Consider the following 26,140-nt stretch of genomic DNA (forward strand, 5'->3'; position numbering starts at 1 on the left):
AATTCGGCGTAGTTTCTGGCTAAACAAAAATATACTACAATTTTCCGTGTGTATGGAAATGAGGATGGCAAAAGGAGCCCCCGACTGAGGGGTTACCACAAACAGACGCCGCTGGCATTTCCGTCCAGCCGATTGGAGTCGTCGAATGAAGGAGGCGCCAGGACCAAGATATAAAACGGATTTATTAGGTCATTGCTGGATGTGGTTGTCAGAGGTCCTGCGAATCGAGTGGAGCGAGGGGAACGGCTGAATCTCGGACGGAGTGGGAAAGTCAAGCCCTCTGGATGTGGCGGGTCTCATTATTTTGGCTAATAATTTTGAAAAATGCCAAACAACATTTTGCTGACACAAAACTTGTTATTTGCAAAATTTAAAAGAGAGAAACAATGTCATTAAGTAAATTTGTTGTTTACATGTTTTATATATCGTTAGCAAGGCCATATATTTGTGGCATAAAATGGTTAAAAAAAAGAATAATAAATATATCAATGAAGATTTTTCAAACATAGAACGTTTAATCCTTACTACCAACTCCCTATTACTCACTCTTTTAATCCTTCAATCCCCGCAGGAGTATTGCCAATGATTAGCAATCAAACGCCAAACTGCAGCGAAGCACACTATTTACTCAAAGCTCAATTGCAGGTCATACAGTTGGGTTTGCTTCGGGACACCAAGATCCCTATCCCTACTTATGAGCTCTTCTGGAAAACTCCCTACCGCACATTTTTCCAGCTTTTCACGAGTTTCAGCACGCCCGTAAGAGCACGGAAATGCTCTCGTCCTTCGTCAGTTGCGTTTTGTTCACATTTCCCGGTCTGGCTGTCTATCTCACTGTCTGAGTCCATAATTGAGGCGCTTACTTGGGAGACGGCGAGTGGGGATGAAGGTGATGTGGAGCAATCAAAGAGCGTGGAAAGTGCTGGGGAAAACTGCAACTGGAAAAACAGCCCGGGGGCACAAGGTGCACATAGCAGATGCGCCGAGAAGAGCACTAGGAATCCGACTGAGATAAGCACGGAAAATGAGATACGGGAGATGCGATGAGGCAAAGCAAACACCAAGCTAGTGAAAATATGCGAACAGCGTAATGAAATTGTTGCAATAAATTGCTTGGCAACCAAGGTAGAAATTAATTGGATAAATATTTTGGTAATGCCACAAGATCCCAGCCCAGGCAGGGAAAGTTAATTACAAGTTCAGCTGAGTTTTCAAATGAGTTTTCCCTTTCAGCTGAACCTTCAATTTGCGTATCTGAAATTAATGCCGATTGAAAGTTACTTCTTTTTTTTTAAATAACACACAGTCTTGGTTAGTCAGCATAAAGCTTTCTAAAGTTGATACAAAGACGTGAAAAACTACTTAAGCTCTTGATTCTTCCGAAAGAAATTAATTTGAATACCAGCGAATAAAAACCAGCATAAAAGTATTGCAATGCAGTCGAGTAGCACTTCCAATAAAATATTTATCTTATTATTCGGCCAACTCTGCCCTTTAACGGAGCCCTTCATTTTAGCCCTTTTTCCACACACATATCCAGCAAGCAGAAAATTCCAAATTTGCAATGCAAATTTGATAAGCATGTTATATCCTCTTCTCTGCACGGCCAAAAAAGAAAACTCTTGATGCGCCTGGTTAGCTTTTCCACCTCCCACTTTTCCGACTGTCTGACCTTCTGCGAGCGCTGGCATTAAAAAGTCAAAAGTGGCAGCTCAGACTCCTCGCGCAGAAATAAAAAAAGAATGGAAAAACACTGTCTTTATTCTGTTACGGATATGTCAACATTCGGCTGGCGACATTGCGCATACGACGCGTTGAGCATACGTGCCACGTTAGTTAATGCATTTTTCAACTAACATTGACTTCGATTAGCTTGCTAAAAAATTCATTAAAAACTTTTAGCTGCCAAGACAGCGGCAACACATTCAACGAGCAGCTCCAGACTCTGGCAGGCGGGTTGAATATTTTATAAAGTGTCGTTAGTGAATAGCCACCTTTCTCCACCCCTGATCCCAATGCAGAGCACACAATTTGTTGCAAGCGAGCAAAAATCGAGCAAAAAACAACTCGCTAAACGTGCTGCAGCGGAAAAAAATCCAGGAGCTGCAGTTGGCCAAGATTGAGACTGGGAAATGGATGCTCCTGTTGATGGCGACGTCTGAACCCGCAGGGAAAACTGCTAGCAGAATCAGGCTGGAAGGAGCGGGCGGGAATCTGTGGAAACTAATAGACAGCGACGTGGCTGTTTGGGATCTTGGCCCAAGATGGATGACAAAATGTTTGGCTAGAGCATTTACTTGGGGAGGTCGGGAGTTGAGAGGTCAGCCGGTTGCAGTTGTCAGGTGCAAACGTGAGTCCGCTCAGAAAATTGCCAATGTGGAAATCAATTTCATCAATTTTCCGTTGCTATTCCCTATAAGGGCGACTATAAAGTCGATTCGTTTTATTCCTTCTCTGCTATTTCTGCTAGAGCTCGGAACGGATTAGGAACTTAAACTTTAATGACAGCCAAATGTGATTTATTTGAGCGATTATCGAACTGGAAACGTGACAAAAATAATGTGAAACAAATTGACACGAATATTTAGCCATGTAGAAGTAATCGATCTCGATTTGAAAGGCCTTTTGTTATAATTTCATTCGATTATCTAAGCGAAGACATTTTCCACTGACTTTGGTTCTGTGTAATCAAAAATATTGATGAATACTCGTAGTAGTCTTTAATACTACAAGTTTTTCGCTCATATTTTCTCAAGCGAAATTGTCACACCTCTGCCATCTCCAGGGTATACCTTGTAGCATACTTAATCATTTCGACCCGAAAGAGATTGCCTGCACCCCAATCGGGGATTCCCCGCACAGCTGATTGAAAATGAGGAAATTGCTAAATGGATTTCGGCTGCTCTAGGCCGCCCTTTTTGGGCTCACATCAAAGGGGGTGCACAAATCTCCTCCAGCAGACTGAAATTGTGTCTTAAGCTCGACTCAACATGCATTAGCAACACGCTGCTGGGCCCATCGCAGTGTTAACAACGAAGGGGTCAAAGGGTGTGGGCTGCCTGGCGAGGGGTTAAAGGTTGCTCAGCCTGTCGAGGGGCCAAACAAAAGCCGCTTTTGCAGTTGTTGTTACAGTTGAATTCAGGAAGAAAAAAGGTTGGCCAAAGAACGGAAAAAAGACAAAGCCGTTACACATGTGTCAAGGTAATAACGTTGCCTGAGCCACAACCGGGAATTGTCGAGGGGGTGGCACACGATATGCCACTCTCCCGCCCGGCAATTCCCATAGCCCATCTGCAAGTGGGGTCGAAAAACTAGAGGTTCTCCTTTCCACTTCCCTAAATATTGAGCATTGTTTTAATATATCATTTATTTATTCCTATCTATCTAATCATATTTTTGGAATCATATTTTTTGGGAAGAGTTCTAGATTTAGAACATATAAATCAATTATTTCATACAGTTCCAACATAAAAATCACTAAGTCATATAAATAATATTCATATTAGCGTACTTGTTTTGTTAGGTAAAAACTGTTTGTATATTTAAATAGCTAATTAGTTTTTAAAAAGCTCCTAGTATTTGGCTGCTGACTGTGCTATTGCCATCTTTGTCTGTCGACAGGTGTGCACAATTTCCAGTTGAATCTCAGCCAGCTTCAGAATTGCCGGATTGGGCTGGGAGTAGTCTGAAATGGGCATACTGAATGGCCGGGGGATGGAGAACTACACCTAAGCCCATGCTGCCCATTCCTATTCCCATTCCCCGAGTGTCACATTTTTAGCCCTTTCATACGTGCCCAGACAATGGTAAAAGGGTCAACACTATTTCGGGACTCGGCACCTCCTGTGGGGCTTCCTTTCCCACTACTCCACTACTGCGATCCTTTTCTCTCTGATTTGAGCGCATGTTATTGGCCGGTGGAAAGCTGTGTAAATAGCATTTAAATCCCAGGTATACTCCACTTCTTTTCTGGTCTTTGACTTCTTGGGAATTTCCAGGTCGGGGAACATAAAGTGTCTGTGATATAAATACGATTTAAGAGGGTGGGCCTAGCTATTCGAAAATGAAGATTATTTGGCAGTTTTCGGTGCAACCAGACTTGAGAATAATTTACAAATTGTTTCTCCAAACTTGCATCCCAACAATTTCAATAAATCCTTAGGAGGCGAAATGCTCATGCCGGCGAAACTCCCCCAAGGCATTTCTCACATTTCGTGATGGGTACTGCAGAATATTCGAAATTGAAGTGCTCTCGATTATGCAACAATTTGCATCGGTCACAAAAGATCAAGCATACCTGCGCTGGACAACAATTAAATCGACACAAGGGATATCACTTCGTTGGATGGATGCGAGAAACATTTTAAATTGAAAATATTTTTCCATTGACACTGCTGTCGACCGCAGAGCCCTGTCCGAAATATAATTTGAAGCAACGCAAAAAAGGGGCAAAGAAATGGCATTCCAGGCAAAAATAAATGCAGAGCCGCATTTCTTTGGGGAGTAGACATACAGTTTATTGATTGTGCATTTAAATATTTTATTGCATTCAACGTAAAACCGCAAACTAAGTTGCATATAGTTGCCGAAATGCTTTACCATGTTTTATGGCATTCACCTCCCCCCCGTCATTTTGGATTCCTGAATTTATATAGTGCCAGAATTTTGAGGCAATAATTTGTTGCCTTTTATCTGTTCGGATGTGTGCCTAGTTTAATTAAAATGGCCATTCACCTAGCTCTCTCTTGCCAAATATTTTTGCCAGCTTGGTCCACAGTTTTTTGTTTCCTTAGGTAATCAAATTATGCTGCAAATTCTGCAAATTGCTTTTATTGTCCCGAATTCTTTATAAAAAAATAAAAAGCGATGCCAATAAGTTAAAAATAATTCAAAAGAATCTTTCAATGAAATTCTTGTTCGTTGTTTCGAGTTATCGTTCACGTGTCGTATACGTAATATGCATTGAAAGGTAATTATATGGTATACATAAATTTTCAGTTAACTAAGTGTTTAAGCTTTCATTAAAAGGTTGGAGCAATTTATGAGTTCCGTGCCATTAGAGCAATCTGTTTTAATGAATTTAAAGCGCTTGTAGAATGAACGAAATGAATTGTCTATCATTTACAAAAAAATATATCGTCACGGTTAAATTTCATTTTTATCTTTTCAGATGATTTCATTATTTTACCTCTATTAAAGCAGTCAGATAAAATTTCATATGAGTTTTATTTAACCTTTTCCCAAAATAAAAGTGCCTAAAAGCCCACAAAAATGTTTTCCGCTCAGACGGACCTTTAAGGTAGGCGTGGCACATCCTGCACCGCCCCCTTGCCAACTCGGCAATTAATTAATGCTCATTAGTGGAGGAGCAGAGTCCCTGACAGGACGAGAGTCACACACACATACACACACACATACGCACATACAGACACAAAGAGACGACGCATAAAATTTGATAAGCATTTAAGCATGTAACTCTGCACTTCCGGCTTGCCGTGTGTGTCAGTATGGGTGCGTGGGTGTGATGGAGGGGCACAGATAGAGCTAAGAGACAGTCAACTAATGCACAGGCTGCAATGATTTATTATTAGGTAGCTAAATTATTCACGCGCCCGGTTTTCGATGGGGAACGGGAGTCTGAGGTGGGGACGCAAATAAAGATTAATGATGGCGTTGCTGAATTTTTGCACGCCCCAACCAACCTGTCAGCCCTGTCTATTTAACTGTCTAACCCAACCGAATCTCAAAATACACAGTTCGAAAAATTGAATGAGAAGTATAGGAAACTTAAGAACAAGATATATTTAATCGAAATTTCAATGGGTTTTATTTTTTACACTTATGATAATAGGAGTTGCAGTTTCTTTGCACAAAGTATGAAAGCCTGCCCAATTTTCAGATCATTACAATAAAGAATTGTCACAGTGCACTTAACTAAGTTAACTTGACTTATATATTTTAATAAATAAATAATTAATGGCGAGTTAAAAGCGCAATACAGGAAATGAACTTGGCATTCTTATTGAAATTAGGTTTTGTAGCATGCTAATAATGCACCTATATAATTATAATATTTTCTATACTATAAGTTATACTATAATTCATTGCTCTGTTGAATTGTGCAGTGTAGTCAGCTCTTTGCCCTCTGACCCCCTGCCTTTCGCCCACTTTCTCTGTTGTTTTTGAACGCTCCTTTTGTGCAGATTTCCGCATCCATCGAGGAACATATTACATTACATACAGGGCAGCCTCGTCATCATTCGCATCGTAATTCAGTTGTGCGTGAAATTTATGCATACGTGTGTTTGCTTATGTATGCGTGCATATAGATGTGTGCATATGTATTTGTAAGCCCAAGTGTGTGGTGCTATTCCATCTGGTTTTTTGCAGTTGGCTCTGATCCACATGTTTCATTTACATTTTTCCCGCAAACTCTGCGTTGCTTCACCTTTGACGTTTTAGTCGCGGTTCGTAATTCCCATTAGAGTAAAATCGGGTTGTGGGGGTCGTGGAAAACCCGCTTTATCGAGGTGTATAAAGGGTAGAATGCGGCACGATTCTGGAAAGAGAACTCGTCTCCAGCATTTTTGATGTGGTAACCTTTAATGCAGTTTGTATTTTCCATCAAAGGTGAACTAGCTTTTCCTGAGTATTATAAAACAGTCACATTTATTCTAGTTTGCTAACAAAACTAGCGGAAATCATGTTAATTAAATGAATCAAGATACACGGACCACAAATTGACAGGCATCTAATACTCTAAGCCACATTACAGTATTTCGGATATGTCTGACATGAACCATATCCCTGATCGAAATTCACCATCCGCTCTACGCCTGATTAAATTAATAAAATGTTGGCTTAATTTCCTCCTGTTCTTGACTCGTCAATTGCAAGTCGAAGAACTAAATATGTATGTTTAATATGGTGATAGCCTTCTCCGCATTCAATGATAACAAACAATAATGGGGCAACAATGAAGCATTTTCAATGCCAATAGGTAAACATAACTTAATACAATTTCAGCTTATTACTTGAAGTCCGCACTCGAAACCTTTGATTTGATTAACATGAAACAACGACTGTCTGGGGACCGATTGCTGTGCCAACTGCTTAGTAATCGATGCTGGGCCAGTGCATTTTGGCCTCAAACACAAATACAAATACAATAATTTTCAATTAAACTCGAAAAGTGTTTTGCAATATCCGTAGCCAACAGGCAGCAATAACAATAAGTGAAACTGGCATGTTGGCAATTTAGCACACAACTCGCCTTCTGACAGCAGCTGCCTTGTGGCCAGGGCGTTGTAATTTTAATTAAGAAGGCCAACCGAAACCCAACAGCTCCTTGGTATCCTCATGGCTCAAATATTCATCCAGCTGGCCAAATGGTTGATGATGATGGATAGCAGAAACTGACACACGGGTCGGGATTTGTGGGCAGTATGATAGTTGAAGATTTCTCGGCTGAGTCACAGCTCAAAAATAATTTTCTCTTGATTTTCAAGCAATCGTGTTAAATGCGTCTAAATGGCCAGACTGATTTTTCCATCTGAGCACTGGATAATGCGAATTACATTCGTTTTGAATTTTGAAATCATGCTGCATGTATAATTTCTGCACAATGCATTTACGAATTATTTTCTGTGCACTCGCAACAGCTCGAATTGCATTTAATTAAACGCTCAAGAGCCAAACTGCAGTCAACACTTCTGCTGACACCAAACAAAGAATCCTTTGTTTCGCAGTTAATTTTGAGTAGTGAAATACTAATTTTATATGCATTTCCACAAGAGGGTAAACAAAAATGAACAGCCACGGCTTTTGTTGTGCACTCATAATGAGCTTCCGCCGCTCGGTTGCTGAACAAATTTTGTGGAGCTTTTTGCGAGTCCTATATGGTATTATATGGCATATATGGCATGTACGTAGTTCATAGTTCCACAGACCACCCATATGAGTAGCATTTGACATGCAACGAACTCTGCCCGTCTCAGAACTCAGCCCGCTGTTTATATTTTGTTCGGCTCTTGTTCATTATGTATTTAATTACGCTTTTGTGCATTCTACAACGCACATGCACTCTCTAAGCCGCAAAAAGTTGGGCCAGAGCATGGAAAAGTTGCGTTGAAGGTGCCCAACTCCGCTCCTGTAACCCTTTGTCTACTTAAATGTCATTAACAATTTTTGCAACGCCCCGACAACTTGAAACTTTACGTGTAAAATAATCAAATTATGGTTTAAAATTTAATTAAATTATTTTGAAGCGCAGCGTGTGAGGAAAACATAACTACAACTATAAAAGAAAACAATAATGTTTTAAGCAACAATGTTTGTGCCAAAATTAAAATAAATTAGTTTAAATAATCGTCAATTTTTTAAGCCGATTTTGGTAATTGAACAATAGAGTTTAGGAGCGCATTTCGCAAAACGAATTATCTCAATTACATTACTAGTTCAATTGCAATTTGAGAATTTAGCAAGAGAGTACGCTTTAGTCGATTTCCTCGACTATAAGATACTCTTTACTCAGCTAGTGGGATTGCAAACGGAAGAGTTTAACAATCTTTTAGACATATTAATCTTTACTTTATAGCTTTTATAGTATTTGATTTGGACGTTCAGACGGATGGACGGGGCCAGATCGACTCGTCTATTGATCCTGATCAAGAATTTATATACGCTTCCTTCCACCTGTTACATTCCTTTCAACGAATCTTGTATACCCTGTTACTCTACGTGTAACGGGTGTAAAAATTTCCATTGATCTTTCACAAAAACAAACAAAAAGGCAAAACAATACGTTTATAATTAAAATGTACACTCCCGTTTATGAAAGCAATTAAGGAAGCGCTCCACCTTCTTTGCCGTCATTTTGAATGTTACGTAATTAGTAAATGTTGCCTTGTACATATGCTGGTACAATTGTTATTATTGATGGTGATATGGCATATGCCATTAGGCAAATCAATAAATATTTGATTATATTTGTTGATTTGCAATTATTTGGTTGGATGTAATGTATAAATTACAAATCGCCAATCAATGCGTTCAACCAGAAATGCGAAATAAATATGAAATAAATTATAAAATAATGAAAGCATTGCGATATTTGGTTTCAAATGGTGAAATTAAACATTGAATTTAAAAATTATTATTTGTGCATGATTTTTAAATGCAAGTCATGAGAAGTCATGAACTGGCCTAAAGAGAAGTTTTGTCATGTCTTAAATTACTAATTGCCATAGAACTTATATTTAAATACCCTTGATGATCTTTAATTTATTGTTAACAATTTTCTTGAAAATATTGCTGATTATCCTGCCTGCCTGTCGATCTAACTTCCCTGGTAGCCTTGTGAAAATATTTATATTTTTCCCCCCGATTGGGCGCCATTCTTTGCGAAGTGTCTGGCATATTGTATAAAAATTTACTTTATTTGTTCCGCCGTCTATTCCCCAAAGATGGGAAGTTGGGAAGTTACTCCTCCCGCCATGCAACAATTGCAGGTTGTATTATTAGCCATTGTTTGAGGCATTCTGCACCGTTTTTCCGTCATGGTTCTGGGCTCCTTGTTCGGCTAATTCAATTATGCACCGTCTTCGTGTGTTTGTTTAGCTTCCCTCAACTGGAGTGCAATTGCAGTGATGCCCATTACACACCTGTATGCACTCACTTCTTGGCACTCAGTCACGCATGCGACCGTCAGGCAGCAAAACGAAACGAAATGAGTTTATAACAAGAATAATAATAATATGTTGGCAGCATAATGCACAAACATTCTGCCATTTATTTACGCCAGCCAAAGGTGAGGGAAGCGAGGAAGTAGCCAGCCCACGGGGCGGGCACGTAATGGAAATGAGTTAAAAAGTGTTGGCCTTTGGCCTTTCACATATGCTGGCTGGTATGGCGAGAAGGGGATGAAGAGGGTGTGGAAGTGGGCCTTTACACGTTCCACGTGCTCGGAGTGAAAATGAGTGGCACTAATTTGATGTGACATGGAATTAAATTTAAATAATTAAACACATGCCTTTTGTGCTCCTACTTTTGGCCTGGGGCTTCCTCTCCAACGCCCAACCTCTTTTTAAATTATTTTCAAACCAGCTGTGCTGAATTTCAGAAACGGGGTATCGATTGGGAACAAAAAAAACTACTTTATACACATTGAAACCTTTTTAAATATACTATACACTCTACTATATAATATATATGAACAAATTAATGTAGCATTCTCACTTAAATTCTCACTTCTCATATAACATAAGACCCCCTGCCGTTTAACTTTCTTAACCTTTCAGTACAAGCTTATAAGTGAAAAACCCTCTAGGCAAATCAGCTCACTTCACTTGATTGTATACAAATAAAGCAACACTTGTGGGTGAACGCATTGGAAACAATTATGCGAATAATAACGCACTTGTGTGCGATTATTTTGCCCCTCGGGGCCTTAGCATACTTTTCAGCGTTCCAATGGCTCGGTGACAAATTGCAATTGAAACAAAAGCGTATAAATGCCTGTTTACGTAATGCGCTCTTTAATATTTAAATAGCTGCGACAAATATGCGGCCCAGGAATTCCCCGGTTAATGAAAAATGTCGAATCAAAACCAATAATTTCAGTACACTGGCCGATGGACAGCGCAAGGATGGAGTGGGGGGAGTGCACATCAGTATTGTGCATGTCAGGCTATAGATTTAATTAATGTTAACACGACGACTTTGACAGGCGCACAATACAAATAGTTTGAGTCCATACACAGGCGCTAGCACGGGCACAAAACGCACACAAAGAGACTGCACTTGGCCCTGCTGATGACTGACAAATTGAAATGGTCGCTTCCTGCCGCCTAAGTGACTGACTTTGACTGGGAATATAAAGCTATATGCTCGTATATAGCCGGCGAGTGTGCGTGTGTGTGTGTGTGTGTTGCATTTGCTTAATGTCCATTGTTCTGCACACACACTCATAGACACCCACACACACACACACGGAAAGGCAGGAGTTCTTGTCATGTCTGGACTTTGCAGCTGCCATTTGGTTTGTTGGCACTCAAGTTGACTGGCCGGGTTTACTGTAAACATGTGTGCTAACAACTCAGGATGCTTGGGACAACAACACACACTTGCCACTAAAACTGTGATTTAATATGGCCAAGATTAAGGGAGACCAACCAGAAAACCCCATCAATAAACCTGGGCACATATGTACATATGATATCTGCAAGTGTCTCTCAAACCCAGAAACCAATAAGCCAGCTTACGTTATAAAACAATTTAGCCTTTACCTATTTATATAAGTTTCCTTTACGAATCTATAGAACTCTGCAGCATATTATCATATTGGTACTACTTAATTGTAATTTCATGTTGTAACTATTATCTAACTTCAAAATGTGAGCAAATAATAATAAGTTAAGCTTTGATATTGAAAGTATACATAGAGTTATCCTCCAGAAGTTTTCATCAACTTCGCTGCCATAAAATTCAAATTTTGCCAATCCACTTTGATTCAGTTTCATAACTTTATGTGCTCCCCATAAATTGCCATGCAGATCCCCCAAATTAATTGCCACTGACTTTTTAATTAACTAAAACTAAATTTAGCACCCCGCAGCCCCCTGCAATTTGTTTGGCCACGCGCTGGTCTTTGTATTAATAGGTCGTAAAGATAAATTTCCAAAAGCTAATTGGTTTATTTGTCTGGCATAAAATTTGGCCCCAGCCATGGCAACAATTTCCGCGCTGCATGAGTGCCACAATTAAAGCGCGGAAAACAATGCCAAAAATTCGATGGGAATAAAGAAGAGCCATATGTATAAATAAAATGGAAAACTTTCTGCCTCTGAGTCAGGTTGAGTTTCGTTTCGGTTTTAAATGTTCGCTTTGGATTTTTACACAATTTTTCAATTTCATATTGCGCACTTTTCTCGCTTTTCCGATATTCCGATTTTCCGCTGATGTCATTGCGCGCCACGAAGTTTTACTATTATTGCCGTTGGTTTTATTGCCGACTAAAGCAAAGTGTGTTGTCATTTATCGATTTTATAGCAACCGCACACGAATCCCTTCACCGTTCACCCTTCACCCCTTACCTCATCATCCATCCATCCAGCGCGTTCCGTGGCTTATCGAATGGCCATATCTGTATGGACAACGCCTCTGTTTGATTTGCACGCATTAAACAGTAATCTGGTCAAGGTTTATGTGGATTGTTGTTTTGGCCCTCCCTCCGGGATCGCTTAATGCATTGTTTATATCCATTTGCCAATTCATCTGGAACCACTCTGCCCAGCAATGATCTCAGCCCCAGAGGCGGGAGGCGAATATTTTGATTGATATTTCAACTTTATGACTCAGTAGTGGAATGCAAAGATCTGGAGCGGAATGATCATCTGGGCATTCAGATGGATGTAGAGCACACAAATTTTCCATTGACTCAGCCAATTTAAGAAAGTTTACTAGTGAATATAATGCAACTGACTTAAAATTTGTCTAAATACCACCACCTTGAATTAATACACAGACATTTGAATTTCGATTCGTTTCATTTTTCTCGGCTTCAGTTTCGTTTCATTAGCCTAATCCAATACAATTTGTCAGCTTAATGTCTACACATGTAGATTGGTTTATACAAAGAATAAAATGGACATACGCACATTTATACACAATGTAAAAAATAAGTTAATTAGAGTTACAACAATATATGTAGGTAGGTTTGTGTTTCGAATGCATAAATGCGAAAATAGAGGAAAATCATGATGCGAAATCATTAACATACATGGGTATGTATTTCTGTTTGAGTGTTTTATAAATAAGCTATGTGTATAAAGTTTGTTCACTTCACTTCACGTTGAAGTTTCCCCTTTATGTGGCTCAATAAATATTTGTTCTTTAACATGAATAAAAAATAAAGTTCTGTCAACAGTGGTGGAAAACGTAGCGAGTTCCCATTTACAACAGTATATAACATTCATATATATATGTATATGTATTTATGTATAAATAGATTCATAATAGGTATATGTAGTTAGATATATATCAACAATTGCCCAGGTAGCAAGGTTTAAGAGTAAACGTAATAATAACTACAGATATAAATATAAATTTTAATGGTAATAGTTCTCTGTTCCTATCATTTCATTTCATTACTTCAATCTATACTCATAATCCCCATCACACGTATCGTATCGTCCTGTTTATAACAACAACAACTAGGGTTACAAATGGCACATACATTTCAGATCAAAAAGCTTATACATTATGTAGTAGTATCATTGTTTTATGCTCGAAAAACAAGTAAAAAGTATCTCTTCAGTGGCGTGAAATTACATTTCGACGCTCGTAACAACAAAATTCATTCCTTCTCTGGCTTTTGTGGACAACAAAAATACTCAGTATTATTGCTTTAAGGCGGTGCCCGGAATTATAAAAAAGAAATCCAGGCATCATCAAATGTGGACCACAAGTATTTCGGATCATTGTTAACCATTGTTGAAGCACCAGCTCCAGAAAAAAAGTAGCAACAAACCAGTTTGCAAATAGTACGCTCCATAGCCTCGTCCGTCCCACTTCACTCCTTCTTGTTGAGGAAGTGGAGGACATAGTGGAGCACCAGATCGTAGCAGTACTTGTACTCGGTCATATTCTCGACTAGCTGAGGACGATGCCGGCGCACAGTCTTCACCGCCTGGAAGACATCGACCTCGCCGTGCTGGATGACCTGCTCGATGCACGCATTCGCGGCACAGTAAACACCGGCACGACTGCGACCATCGGGCGAGACAACGCACACAGGCCCGTAGTCGACCTTGTTCCGCCAGATCTCGACCATGTTCATCAGGTATACCAGCGAGTTCGTCGAGCTGGGCACCTTGTGACCCATGGGCCAGCAGGTCAGCTGGAACAGTTGGACGGTTCGTGTCGGGGCCTTCACCCCGGCCATCATTTCGGTCAGCGAGACGATCTTCTTGTTGATCTTGAACTCCCACTGCTTGATGTTCGTATAGCTCTTGGACATCACATAGTGCACGGAGAACACCGGTCCGTACTTCTCCATCTTCGATTTGTTGGGCCAGAACGAGGGATACTGCTGCGATTGCGAGGGCGGCTGGCACAGGACCACAACGGCCGAGCACTCCTGGTCGTAGACCAGGGACCAGAACTCACCCAGCGTATGCTTCATGGGCCATTCCGTGACTATGTACTCCCTGGGCTTGGTATACCCGTCCACGAACACCGAGTTTATGTAGTCCGTAAAGGCATTGCCCTGGAAGGAGGTCAGGTAGGGACGGAAGTTATCGGGCGGTACGCACAGGACATCCCTGTTCTTCTCGCGATTATCCGCTCGGTGACCGCCGGCGCAATCGCCTATGGTGAATCGTGGGGTTTGCTTGCAGATCTGATCGTACTCCGCCTGATATTCGTTCATTTTCGTACCCGAATTTCTCCTGGCCTTGGCCTTCAAGCGATCGGAAAGTTCCGAGACCGGGAACCAGGTCTTGCCGCAAATGATGTGCTCCTCCAGGGTGTCGTATATGAACTTATATTGCTCCACATTCTCTACCAGACCCTTCCGCGATTGCCTTAACTTCTTGAGGTAGCCGAAGACATTGAAGCACTCCTCCTCCTCCGCCAGCTCCAGGTTGGCATCGATGGACATATAGACTCCCGATCTGCCGCCGCCATCGCTGCAGTGCACCAGAATGGGACCCCTCATGTCGTCCTCGTCCTTGATGATGTTGCCCACGACCAGGCGGACTCTCCTCCGGAACTCCAACAGGGCATTGGAAAAGGGACACGAGTGGGAGTACCATTCGGTGTAGTGGAACTGCAGGATCAACCTCTCGTCGGTCACCTCCTGCTTTTCGTTCATCTTGTAGAGCCTGAAGGTTCGTATATGGAAATTGGCCAGTTGCTCCTCCCTGACGATATTGATGAAGATATCGCCGTACTGCTCGTGAACCTCCATGTTGGGTGGCCAGTACTGGTGGCACATTACCTTGGCGAAGTCGAAGGTCTTCGTCAGCATCACAATGGCACTGATGTTCTCCTGCCAAACCATTCGCCAGTAGGCCTGGACCGTCTCCTCGACAGGTCCCTGGGTCACTATGTACGCGTTCGGCTTGAGTAGGCTGTCCACATAGGAGGCGTTGACATAATCCGAGTCCTGCAGGCCACCCACCTTTTCCAGCACCACTCGATTGTAATCGTAGGGAATGCACTTGGGATTCTGGTTCTTCTCCAGGTTGTTCTTCTTCAAGGCATGCCGACAGGTGTTACTCTCCACCTTTGCCGCAGTTTGGAACTCCAGTTTGTAGAGGACCGGGAACTTTCTGCGCAGATCGCAGAGCTTGAGAAAATGCCTGATATCGATGGGTCCGTTGGGTATCGTCTTCGACAGAGAGTTGTTCTCATCGCGGGCCTCGAGCTTTATCCTTTCGAACGACAGTAGTCCGCTGTTGAGCATACTCAGTTTGATGGTGTTCGGTATGGAGACGATGGCTCGGCTTTTCCTCTGCTGCTTTTCCACATCGTCGTAGCGGGCAGATGACCTCGACCTGTGCTTTCCAGTCTTACCACCCCCCGCCCCACTACTCCCACCACCCGTGGCCGCCGTCATATCTGCTCCTGCTCCTGCTGCTGATGCTGCTGCTGCTGGTGATTTTTCTTCGTTTTCCGCTGCTTCTGGCTTTCCCACAAGCTGCTGCGTTGTCATCATCAAAATCACGATGCCAGAAAGTGTCGTCGTCGTCGTCGTTGTCGATGTTGGTTTTGTTATTTTTGTTCGATTCGTGTAGAGGAGGAAGTAGTCGATTAGTTCCCTTGCCTCTGCATTTTCAGCGATTTTTCTTTTGGGTTAGTACATATTGCATTCCAAAAAAACATGGGCGGGTTAGTACTCGAATTTGTTAGCTAATTTGTTCACCTTTTTGTGGCTTTATGTGCGTTGCGTTGCGCGCTTTGGTTCGTTATAAAAAGAATTTCGTGTATATTCTGTGTATATTCGTATTTTCTTGCTTTTCCGTCCTCCCTCTCGTTCCCTCGATTTTCCATTCACTTCACAGAAATAACGCGACGAGTCGATTTTCAGCAGCTGCCTCCTCGTTGTTGGGGCGAAAATCGTTCGGCGACTGAATCCGCTGCGCCCCAAAGAGCTGATTCGCATCGAAACTATCCGTTTCCTACCGCAAATGCCGAGGGAAACTCGTGGCCAGAGCGAGGAAAAGCCAGCGAGAGAGCCGCCGAGCGGGAAAATGCTCGCCAGAGAGCGCGTTTTCACCATGGCCCATGTGACTGGCGCCACTTGATGGGCGCAACAGCGGTGGGGCGGGTATTTTTAGATGGCGCGGGTGGACAGCGCTAAGTGGCCACCGTGGGTTAATCCCTATCGAGAGTATGAAGATTTTCTATTATCCGACTTTTTTTTGAAGGAAAAGGTGTAATTTAGCTTTCAACTTATTAAGCTAACGCGAAAATAGAGTTATTCAAACCATTTATGATTCAACCTAATTTCTGACTTGTTTCAAATGACTTAAAACAGTAAAATAAGTGTTTTTATCCATATATATTATGTATCTTCATTTTGTAAGATCGATTTTTAAACGTGCTATTTATTCATATTTTTAAAAAATTGATGTGTGAAAGATATTTTATATCCACTTATACATAATTGAAAAAATATTTTGGTTATCAATTTCTTGACACTGTGCCATTCACCTTATAGTATGAATGAAAATTTCGATTTTCCCATTGCCTGCTCATCTTAGCTTCGCCTGAAATTTTCCATTTACCAACACCAAAGCAGGTTTTCCTCTCATTCAGGCTGTGTTCCGCTTTTCTCGTCTCCCACTGGGAAATTCTCTTGGCGCCTGCGCCGTGAAAAAGTTTTTCACTTTTCACTTTCGTATTTTGTTCGCTGACTATTGTTTTGAGATGTGTAATTGAAAATTCCGCAGGTTAAATGAGGAAGTGACGCTGGTATTTGTTGGCATTTTGTTTTCCATATTTAATTGGCAGGGCGCTGGTCGTTGGAAAATGGAAAGCAAACACGTCGAAATATATCATTTTTATGCATAAATAATACGAGAACATATTCCGTCCTCAGTAATTTACATTTCCTGCTCGCAAGCAGCCAGCTGTGATGGTTTGTTGATATTTTCGCTGCCATTGTTATTCGTTTACTCAGCCGTATGAGCTCGGCGTGTTTGGGTGCACATTTCTGCACATTTTATTTCCGCATGCACTTTGTCTGTCCCGGCGAACGAACCACTGCAAATAGCATTTGGCACCAGCCCACGGAAAAGAGGAAGCGGAGGCCCGCCAAGAGTAGCCATCAAGAACAGCAATCCTCAACAAATTGCAATTTCGCTGTAATCGTGTTTGAACCTCATCATCGGGGTTCGAGGTGCTCGACAAAAAAATTTCGCATTTTAAAATAATTACACGCGAATCCGACACGAGTGCAAAAAGAATAAATAAATAAACACAAGTAAAAATGCAAGGGTTGCACACAAACTTGTCTGTGTGCACTGACTAACTGAGCAAGGCCAATTTTGATTAAAATTTGATTGTCACCTGGCCTTGATGCTCGATGGCAGCAAGTTTGATGACCTCACGTTGATTGAAAGCCCAGAAATGTGGATGGAATTTCAAGTTCAGATGGCTTTTGATCGCAAGCTTTAATTGGCATGGATTTATTTATGGATATTGAACTGAATGCACATAGTGTGTATTTACAAAGAAATAGGTCAGATGCTATGAGAGTGGTATTTAGGAATTGTTTCACGTTTTTCTTTGCGTTACGATGAACGTTGGTCTAATACTACTTGCAGCATCCTTTTCTTATGAGCCAAGTTCATTTTACCTCCAAAAACTCCGTTTTCTTCTATTGGCTACTAGGAAAACAGTACGTGCCAATTCAAATGCCTTTAACTTCCGCGGATTATCTAGATTGCCCATTTGCATATTCAAAATTAGTAGCTAACCATGAAACTGATGCCCCGACTCTCAGATTCTGTTTAGTGCAAATCCATGATCGACTTAAGTATTCGAGGAGCCACCGCTGCTTTGGCCCCATTAATTCCCGAAACCGGCCACAGGAATCGGATTCGGATTACTTCTGAGGAGGAGTCCACGGGCTAATTTAATATATATGATCCGGTTGGTCGGGTCACACGGAAATCCCGCAGCAAAGCCGCTTGGCAATTGTAAACTGTAGTAGGCACCTAATTTGCGAACTGTTGAGCCATTAGAGGGCACAAGGTGCCGGCAGATCCCTTCTGCCCACCAGAACCCCAAAGTCACCCAAAACCCCCGCAGAACGGGCACTTAAGTACACAACCACCCTCTGCAGAGTTTTGGACGGATTCCCTTCAAGCACTGGGAAAAAATTTCGGAATCTATCAGAGTAATGTTCCTTACTTTCATTTAGATGTACTATTTTATACTATTATTTCTTAACGGATGAACGAGTTTTAGCGAGTGATTAAACTGAAAATATCTTCTTTTGACACACTTTTCGCGCAGTGTACTTTTCCCCGCCCATTGTCCCACTGCACATGTTTATGGCTAAGCCAACAAAGCGTTGACTGCGGTTGACCCCAGTAGCTCGAACAATAAAGTTGGTGCGGGGAAGCGACGGGGACAGAAAGGACGCCTCATCAGCGACCAAATCCCCATGTAAGCTCCATAAAGGATAGCAACCCACGGCCGAGAGCCGGGGAACAAGGACGAAGGAGCGTTCAACTAATTAGCATTAAATCAGCTGTAACAGCACACTTACCTTGCCGAAAATGGTGAGGCCGCCGTGCTTCATGTTGAAGGTCGGCGCGTCCGCATAGCTCGAGTCCGCCCAGGGGGTGTGGCAGGTTGAGGTCAGCGTCATATAGCGGACCCCAATGGCATACAGGGTGCGTAGTACGGCCAGGGATCCCCCGAGGGAATGACCACCCTCCACGCCGGTCAGGGAGCACAATTGCTGGTTCTTGTGGGCATCGATAATGTCTGTAAAGTGATTAAAAGATACAAGGGCGCATTTAATTACTCGAAGAGGAACGATCATAATTTTGGGCTTTACATTTAATTTGACTTAAAGATTTATCATTTATCAAGTCTGAACTCAAAGTCATGAATACACATTTTGTGATACAATGTTTCCCTGCAAAGATTTTGTATATCAAGCTTTCTAGAAAGGAACCTTGTTCAGTATAGTTTAAAGCAGCTATTCACTTCAAGATTACAATTGATTTCTTGATATAACTATATACTTGGTCTGGTAGAGAAAGTACATTGTTAATATTTTCTAATTTAAAGTCCTTTGTAACTTTGCCTCAGATGCGTTCAAACAAATGTGTGGCTAAAATGTTTTTGCTGTTTTGTGGTTGGTCGCAACGTAAACTTTAAACTTGGCTCGGCCCTGTTTTTTTGGCCATGAGTAACATTTGTTGTTCTGTGGCCTGTCATTTGCTCGGCTGCACCCATTGAGCACTCAGTGCATTGTGGTTGGTCCTGGAGTCTGGATTGTAGGTCCTGGGACTTAGTAGTCCACCCTGCCCTCGCAAACGCCAGTTTATCCCTGGCCAACAAAACATTTCGCTGGGCCATGCAATATTCACGCTTGTCTTGGCCCGGGCGGCTTTGATCTGTTTCTTGACATTTTATTTGGTTGCCAACGAGCACTTGTCAAAATACTTGCGCTCTGTTCATTCATTTATTACCATTGTTTTAGGGCAGCCAGGCTTAAAGCATGTTTGCGTAAAGTTTTTGTGAAAGTTAAGTGGAGCTTGGCGAAAATCCGGACCCAATGGTCAATGGTCGGTTGCTATGCTGAAATGTCTTAAAACAATAATTTTGACTGGCAGGTTCGTCAAGAGCTTGAAGGACCTAGAAGTATTGGTAAGTTTTAATTCCCTAAGGAATGGAATTAATTGCAATACGAATAATATTGATATGAAGTTTATATCTGCTGACCTCCTCTTATTTCAATAATGAACATGCTAGGGCCAAATATCTCATTGAATGATATGAAAAGCATTTCTATGTTAATGGATTTGTCAATCAATAAACAGCCCTTTCGATTTATCTGCAACTAATTGGGGAAACATGTTCCCGAAACCTTTTCCATTTGCCAGCTATTCAAATCAAGCATTTTGTGTGCCCAATTTTGATAACATTTCGAATGTATCGACCACATTTACAAGTACAGGTACAGAAAAGGCAAACGGAAAGCGGGTTAATAAATTTTCCCACATAACGAAGGCCAAAAGGCATTATTTGCCTGCCAAGGGAGAGAAACCCAGCAACAGGAAAAGGACTCAAGACACAGGTCTGGCGAAGTTTTCATGGCTATAAGCAAATAAGCTGCGCAAAATCAAACGCAACGACAGGTGGAAGGAAACGGGAATTGTTCTCGATGCTGTTTTCTATTGCGTGCACTGGGAAAATATATGTGGTAAGTTAACAATAAGCCAGAATGTTAAGTCAGAGGAAATGTACCAACCATTGGGTTGGCTTCTTTACAGCTTTGACATGATTTCTAATTTATAAGAATAAGGCAATTATTTTTCATTACTTCATGGCAAAAAGCAACTGTTCAATGTATTTTTCTTTGTGGCTTTCCTCGACATTGCCCTTCCATACTCCTCTTTGTATTGTGGGAAAGGGCCAAAATACCTGCCCAGAACCTGGTCGATGTCGGAAACGTCGTAAAACCCTAAAATATGAAGCAAATAAACAAATGCACAGGGCCAATACCAAAACCAATACCAAGCGAATCCTTCCAGGACGAAGAGGCACTAAAATGCGCCACGTGAGCTGAAGTTCAATATCGGAGCCAGGACTTGGACTCTGACTCGCTTCTTTGGGGCTGCATGTAATTGTCTGTGACTGGAATCGGAACTGTGACTGCTACTGTTTTCGATTTCTGGTGACCAGGGCCGTAATGTATAATAGATGGCCCCGGATCGGATGCGAATTGAGGCAGTGGCCGTAGAGTACCCTCCTGCACACAAGAGCACACGGGAAATGCTGCAATACATTTCAGAATGAAAATCCCAACCAAATGCCACTTGACGCAATAAACCAAAGGCAATGGCAGCACAAGTTCCAGAAAAGGGAGCACTAAGGGCTGGGCAATGGTGGTGCTGGAAACACAGATACCCTGAAGGTCCAACGTCAGAAAAGTTTTATTTGGGAGCAGTATTTTATAGATAAATATTTAAAAATCTTCCAACTGTGAATTATTTTGTGACAAACTCGTTAAGTATAGTTTTCCATCCACACTGGCCACTTTGGGGTTAGCTTCTATTTATTTCCTGGCCACTTCTGCGGAATATACCCTATTGTGCTGGGAAAGCATTAGAGTGCCCATGCTGATGCCAAAAGCTTCATTCAATTCTTATTTTTCTTTCTGCAGCTGCAGAATGCAATTTTCTCAATATCCTTTCCCTCCAACTGAAGCTCCCGCTGTTCGGATTGTTGCGCTGGAGCAGTGTAAATTGAAGTTTACACTTTTGAAGGTGAAAATTGAAAACTGCAAATAAAAACGATTCGCACATGGGGAGAGCCAAATGTAAAGTAGCTGGCGACTGGCAGGTGACAGTTGAGAGGGATGCCGCCACAAGGATATTCCAGGATATGTATATCCCAGGCGTCCTTTGTGTGCGTCTGTTGTGCTTATGCAGCGCTCATTTGTTTAGTTAGAGAGTACGGAATATTTTGGTGCACTTATAAAAATTAAAAAGTCTGTAAGGGGAGGTATACATTTAAAAAACAAAGATGCCATAAGAATAACAATTACTTCATTACAACATTACTAAGCATAACGGTTTAAATAAAAAAAGAAAAAATATGGTTAGCTCGCCACTTGCATAGTAAATTGAAGAATTTTGTGATATTTAAAGTCAACGTTTATGCAGAATAAATGCTCGCTGTGCAAACACTTCTGACCACCTCAGTATCCTGCATAAAGGACCGTTTCTAGAGCAGGACTACCATTTGTATCTGGACTTCAGCGTGCACTCCCATCCGGACAGGGACTTGGACTTGGATTTGGATTTGGTTTCGCATTCCGGAGCGGACTGAGTGACGTGGCCCGTCACTCGACGCGTTGTGTTTCGGTTCGTTAGGTTTGCATTTTTTACAATCACTTTGGCAGCAGTTCCTCCGGAGGAGAACCGAGTGGAGGGACAAGTCCAGGTCATCGTAGTGGGAACAGCACGCCCCGCTGCACTTGCTCAATAGTCACTTGGATTCGCATTTTATTTACACGACATGTGAGCGAGAGCGGACAACAATTTCGACTGAATTTATTTGCAGTAGTTAAAATAAAATGCTCGGTTTTATTTTTTGCAGCGGCAGCTGGGATTTCACAAAAAAAAAAAACAAATAAAAACGAGTAATGCTGAGGGCCACAGTGAAGGCGAGGATGTTTATTTTGATTCCCCTATTTTATTTTGGTACTTTGCAGCTCGCCAAGGTAGGTCAGTTTTGTTTCACTTCGGGGTTTTGGTTTGATTTCTGCGCTTGGGCCTTTGACTCGCAGCTTGTTTACAGCCAGCTCAAAGGGGATTTCGCTTGAGTATATGGCAATTGGTGGAATTTCCCTGGCAAACGATTGGAAATGTTTCTGATAGAGATCAGTTTGCATATGGATATTTCGTGTACCGTAGTCGGTTAGCAATTTTGCGAATTTAAATCGTTTCAATGGATTAAGCACTACAAGTATTTTTATTTAGCTTCATATAATTTTTGGCATTCGTTTTTGATTTAAATTTATTTGCCCATGATTATTTTGTACATCTCGTTCTCATGTTTTCAGATTTTACAAATAAATTATGGTAACATTCAAAACTATCAAAAATATTAGATTTCATAGATATGTTTTATTTAGTCGTTATTTTAAAATAGTTATTTGCAGCTTATGGCCAAAATTAATAAATATGAGATTTTATGAAATGCGAGAAAATCATTGCTATCGAACATATCCTTTTCCTTTTCCTCTTAGTTATGAATTTCGCATGGCAAAGTCCTTGTTCCCTTATTTTTCCATCCCATGCTCTGTTCCGATTTTAATCAAATTTATTGCTCAATTTGCCACTTCACCCGCTTCACTCAATCCAATTTTCTGAGCGCAAAAAAACCACAACAATTAAAAGAAAAAAAAATACTGCTGATTCGGACAGAGGGAGTAAAAAAACCAAAACTAAAACCATCAAGATGATTGCAAATTGCTCAATCCAGTGCTCTCGTTTGATTTCTACGCTGCTGTCCATATGGGCTTCAGTTGAAAGTTTTCTTTGGCAATTCACCTGTCAAAAATATGCATGGGCATCTGAAAAATAAATACAAAAACATCCTTATCCGTTCCTCACCCATCGAGTTCACGCAATTGTGTAGTAATATTTCTTTGCTACAAGTTTTCCTGCTTCATATTTCTCGTGTTTTGTCGATGATTTTTCTTAGTCATGATTTATTGACATTTCCATTTACGGCTACATAAATGTTTCAACGCAAATGCCGGAAGCGATTTGTTGGTTTTCCCAGCTTTTTTTCCATTTTTTTTTTTTATAGCAATTTTCCGTGTGTGTGTAAGTGCAGCTGCAGTCTCAGCTGCAGCACTAAAATATTGCCAAGACCCCAGAACCGAGTAAGTGCAAATCAAAATGCAAAACGGAAAACCAACAAGGAAACTCAAATGCTGGCCGGGGAGTCGGAGCATAAGTCAAAAGTTGCTACTTGCAATGCTGCTCTGTTGATTTCAACTTTGTTTTCTCCTGTTTTCGAACACTGAAATATAAATATTTCTATGAAGCTAAAAGCTAAAAAAATTGTATCGAAAATATGATGAAATGGGAAACTTGTATCTTTTACGATAACAGGTTCTAGAGTTCAAGGAAAATATTCAAATTAATCAGGAGAATAGTGTATAAGAAAATAAAATACACAATTTGTTAGTCAGGATAAAAACATAAAAATAGATCGGTAAACCAGAAAAAATTAATTTATTTTCGTTCCTTACAATTGCGTGGCACTTAAGATTCCCAATCCCACTAAGTGAGTTTTTCTAAGTGCTTGGTTGCTTGCTATTTGGCAAGCGGAATCCCGGGGACTGCCACGCCCCCTCTTTTCCCTTTGGCCGCCAAGCCCACGCTAACACAAAGAAATATGAACTGTTTTCCTTTCGCTTAAACGAGGCCTCTCCGGTTGGCAACTAGGTGAGTGAGCAGCGTATCAAAGGAAATGGTGCAAAAATATGGCACGCGGTAAGCAGCTGCCCCAAAAGCCGCCTCAAGGGCCGCCATCTACTCCGACAAACTGCTTTTTGGTAGCTGGCCAAGATACTTTTCAACAACTTTAGCCCAAGACTCGCGAGTCAAAGTTTTCCGGCGTAACCAGCACACACAAAAAAAAAAAACCGAACAAAAAAACTAGTGGAAACGGGGCAGGAACAGTCGAATGCCTGGCGTGCATTTTTGCAGTTCCCGGAATACTTTCGGTACTTTGCCGACTTGAGGAATTCAGCTGGCCCACGCGGCGTATGTGCGATATTTCGGTTAACTTACCCTGTGCGGAAGTGCAAGTGGTAAGCTGCGGCGAATACCGATCCGTCAGACGCTTTATTACATCGATCTGCTCCAGAGTCAGCTGCACTGCATCTCGATGCTGGGCTTCGCAGGGGACATAGGCCGCCCAGAACTGAAAGAAAGAATATAACATTTATTTTTTGCACCTAATATTAAATATTTTTCATGACTGTCATTTGTAAATTACATAACTCTTATTTAAAATGTTATTTTCGTAACTAGTAAAATAGATTTTCATTCCCTTTTCATAAGCTCACTCCATAAAAATATGTAGTAAACAGCAAAAAACTTTAGAATTTTAAAAAATGAAGTTTGTTTTTACAACAGCCGCATATACCATACTAGGCGAAAGTTTTCTTCTTAAGTCTGAGCGATTTATTGTCATTTTTTCCGGCATCTGAAAGTTTTTGTTAATTGCACATTATTACGAAGGTTGATATACAACCTCCCATAAACAGAAACTCCTCAAGAGAGTGCCCAAAAAGGAGCACGGAAGGAAAACTGAGCAAAACAGTTTCATCACGTTATATCATTAAAGGAAAATAAAAGCACGTACGTGTCTCCGTGGAACAGAAACCAGGATGAGGAACGAGCTGGAAGCTGGAAAGTGGCAAAAAGCGATTCGGAAAAAAGAGCAATTAAAAAGTTTTGGCTTTTTGCTTGGCGCACTCGCACAAAAGCGAAAACTGAGCAAGTCCCGTAATAAATAATTTTTAATATAAATTCGTGAGAGGCCTGAACCAGAAAACCGGAAGAAGGAAGCAGGGAAACATAACCTATTTCCCCACTTCCCCTTTTTTTCCCACTCCTGTGCTAAGCACGTAGTTTAAAACCATTTCTCTGAACCGAGGCAGTAAATTAAAACCTAAACAACCAGCACTCTAAATGTTCATTTGTTCTATTTCGGCTGCAGCTCCTGATGGCCGTGATGATGATGATGATAAAGTTTGGCGTAATTCATGGAACTAAATTTGGTTTGCTCCCAGGTTGGCCGATGTGCATATGAAATATGTAAAACTTTTCAATAAACGAGTCACAGAAAAACAATTACGGCCAGAGACGGACTGCTGTGTTAGTTGTGCAATTGGATTTGTGCTCCCGTTCTCGAGGGACTTGGGTCAACTCGGTTGTTGGCTCTGCATTTGTGCAATTTTAATTGCACAACAGACGAGGAAATTTGTGGATTTCCAGGCACCTGCTCGACACCTCCTCCCCATCCCAGGATGCGGCCAAATAAACACCGAGCAATAACAGGGACAGCTGAAAATTCCGTTCTGGGAGGCATAAAGTTTATCTGCACCTGCACCATTCCCTTCCCGAAATACGATTCGCCTGTGTTGATTTTTAGTTGAGCTTCCCGGGGCAGCTCACTTATGCATACCAGCCCAGAAAAAACCACAAAAACGGTCATAAGGTCCCGGGAACTGGTTACTGGGAGCCGGGTACTGGGAACTATGGGGCTTATCAGGTGGCCGAAGCACAGGGCATTAGTTCAATTCGGGTTAATTGTATGGACCATGCCGCTCTAACTCTGTTCATTACCATTTGCGTTCATTTAC

At 41.4% G+C, this 26,140-nt stretch overlaps 2 protein-coding genes across 4 annotated transcripts in view; both read right to left on the bottom strand.

Annotated features, from left to right (window-relative positions):
• The window catches only part of LOC6732660, a 123,814-nt gene that overhangs the window by 8,762 nt on the left and 88,912 nt on the right, over window positions 1-26,140 (bottom strand). For both annotated transcript variants that reach the window (XM_016178153.3, XM_016178154.3), the window contains exons 11-12: window positions 24,561-24,693; window positions 18,782-19,002 (exon numbers count right to left, since the gene is read on the bottom strand). In XM_016178153.3, the coding sequence (XP_016025372.1) occupies window positions 18,782-19,002; window positions 24,561-24,693 (354 nt within the window). The remainder of the gene's footprint in view (window positions 1-18,781; window positions 19,003-24,560; window positions 24,694-26,140) is intronic.
• LOC27207344 (receptor-type tyrosine-protein phosphatase kappa) lies at window positions 12,533-16,167 on the bottom strand. Of its 2 annotated transcripts, none has more exons than XM_016183044.2 (2): window positions 15,926-16,167; window positions 12,533-15,700 (listed from the first exon to the last, which is right to left on the bottom strand). In XM_016183044.2, exon 2 carries the CDS (start codon window positions 15,617-15,619, stop codon window positions 13,571-13,573), a length of 2,049 nt encoding a protein of 682 aa, XP_016025375.1. In that variant the 5' UTR covers window positions 15,620-15,700; window positions 15,926-16,167; the 3' UTR covers window positions 12,533-13,570. The 2 variants fall into 2 exon arrangements, with proteins under 2 accessions (XP_016025375.1, XP_016025374.1); XM_016183043.2 differs by having other exon boundaries at window positions 12,533-15,703.

The sequence above is a fragment of the Drosophila simulans genome, chromosome 2L (genome assembly GCF_016746395.2).
Source record: "Drosophila simulans strain w501 chromosome 2L, Prin_Dsim_3.1, whole genome shotgun sequence".
NCBI classification, from domain to species: Eukaryota; Metazoa; Arthropoda; class Insecta; order Diptera; family Drosophilidae; genus Drosophila; species Drosophila simulans.

Coding starts and splice junctions, on each gene's coding strand:
- LOC27207344 (XM_016183044.2), bottom strand. CDS start 15,619: ATGACGGCGGCCACGGGTGGTGGGAGTAGTGGGGCGGGGGGTGGTAAG.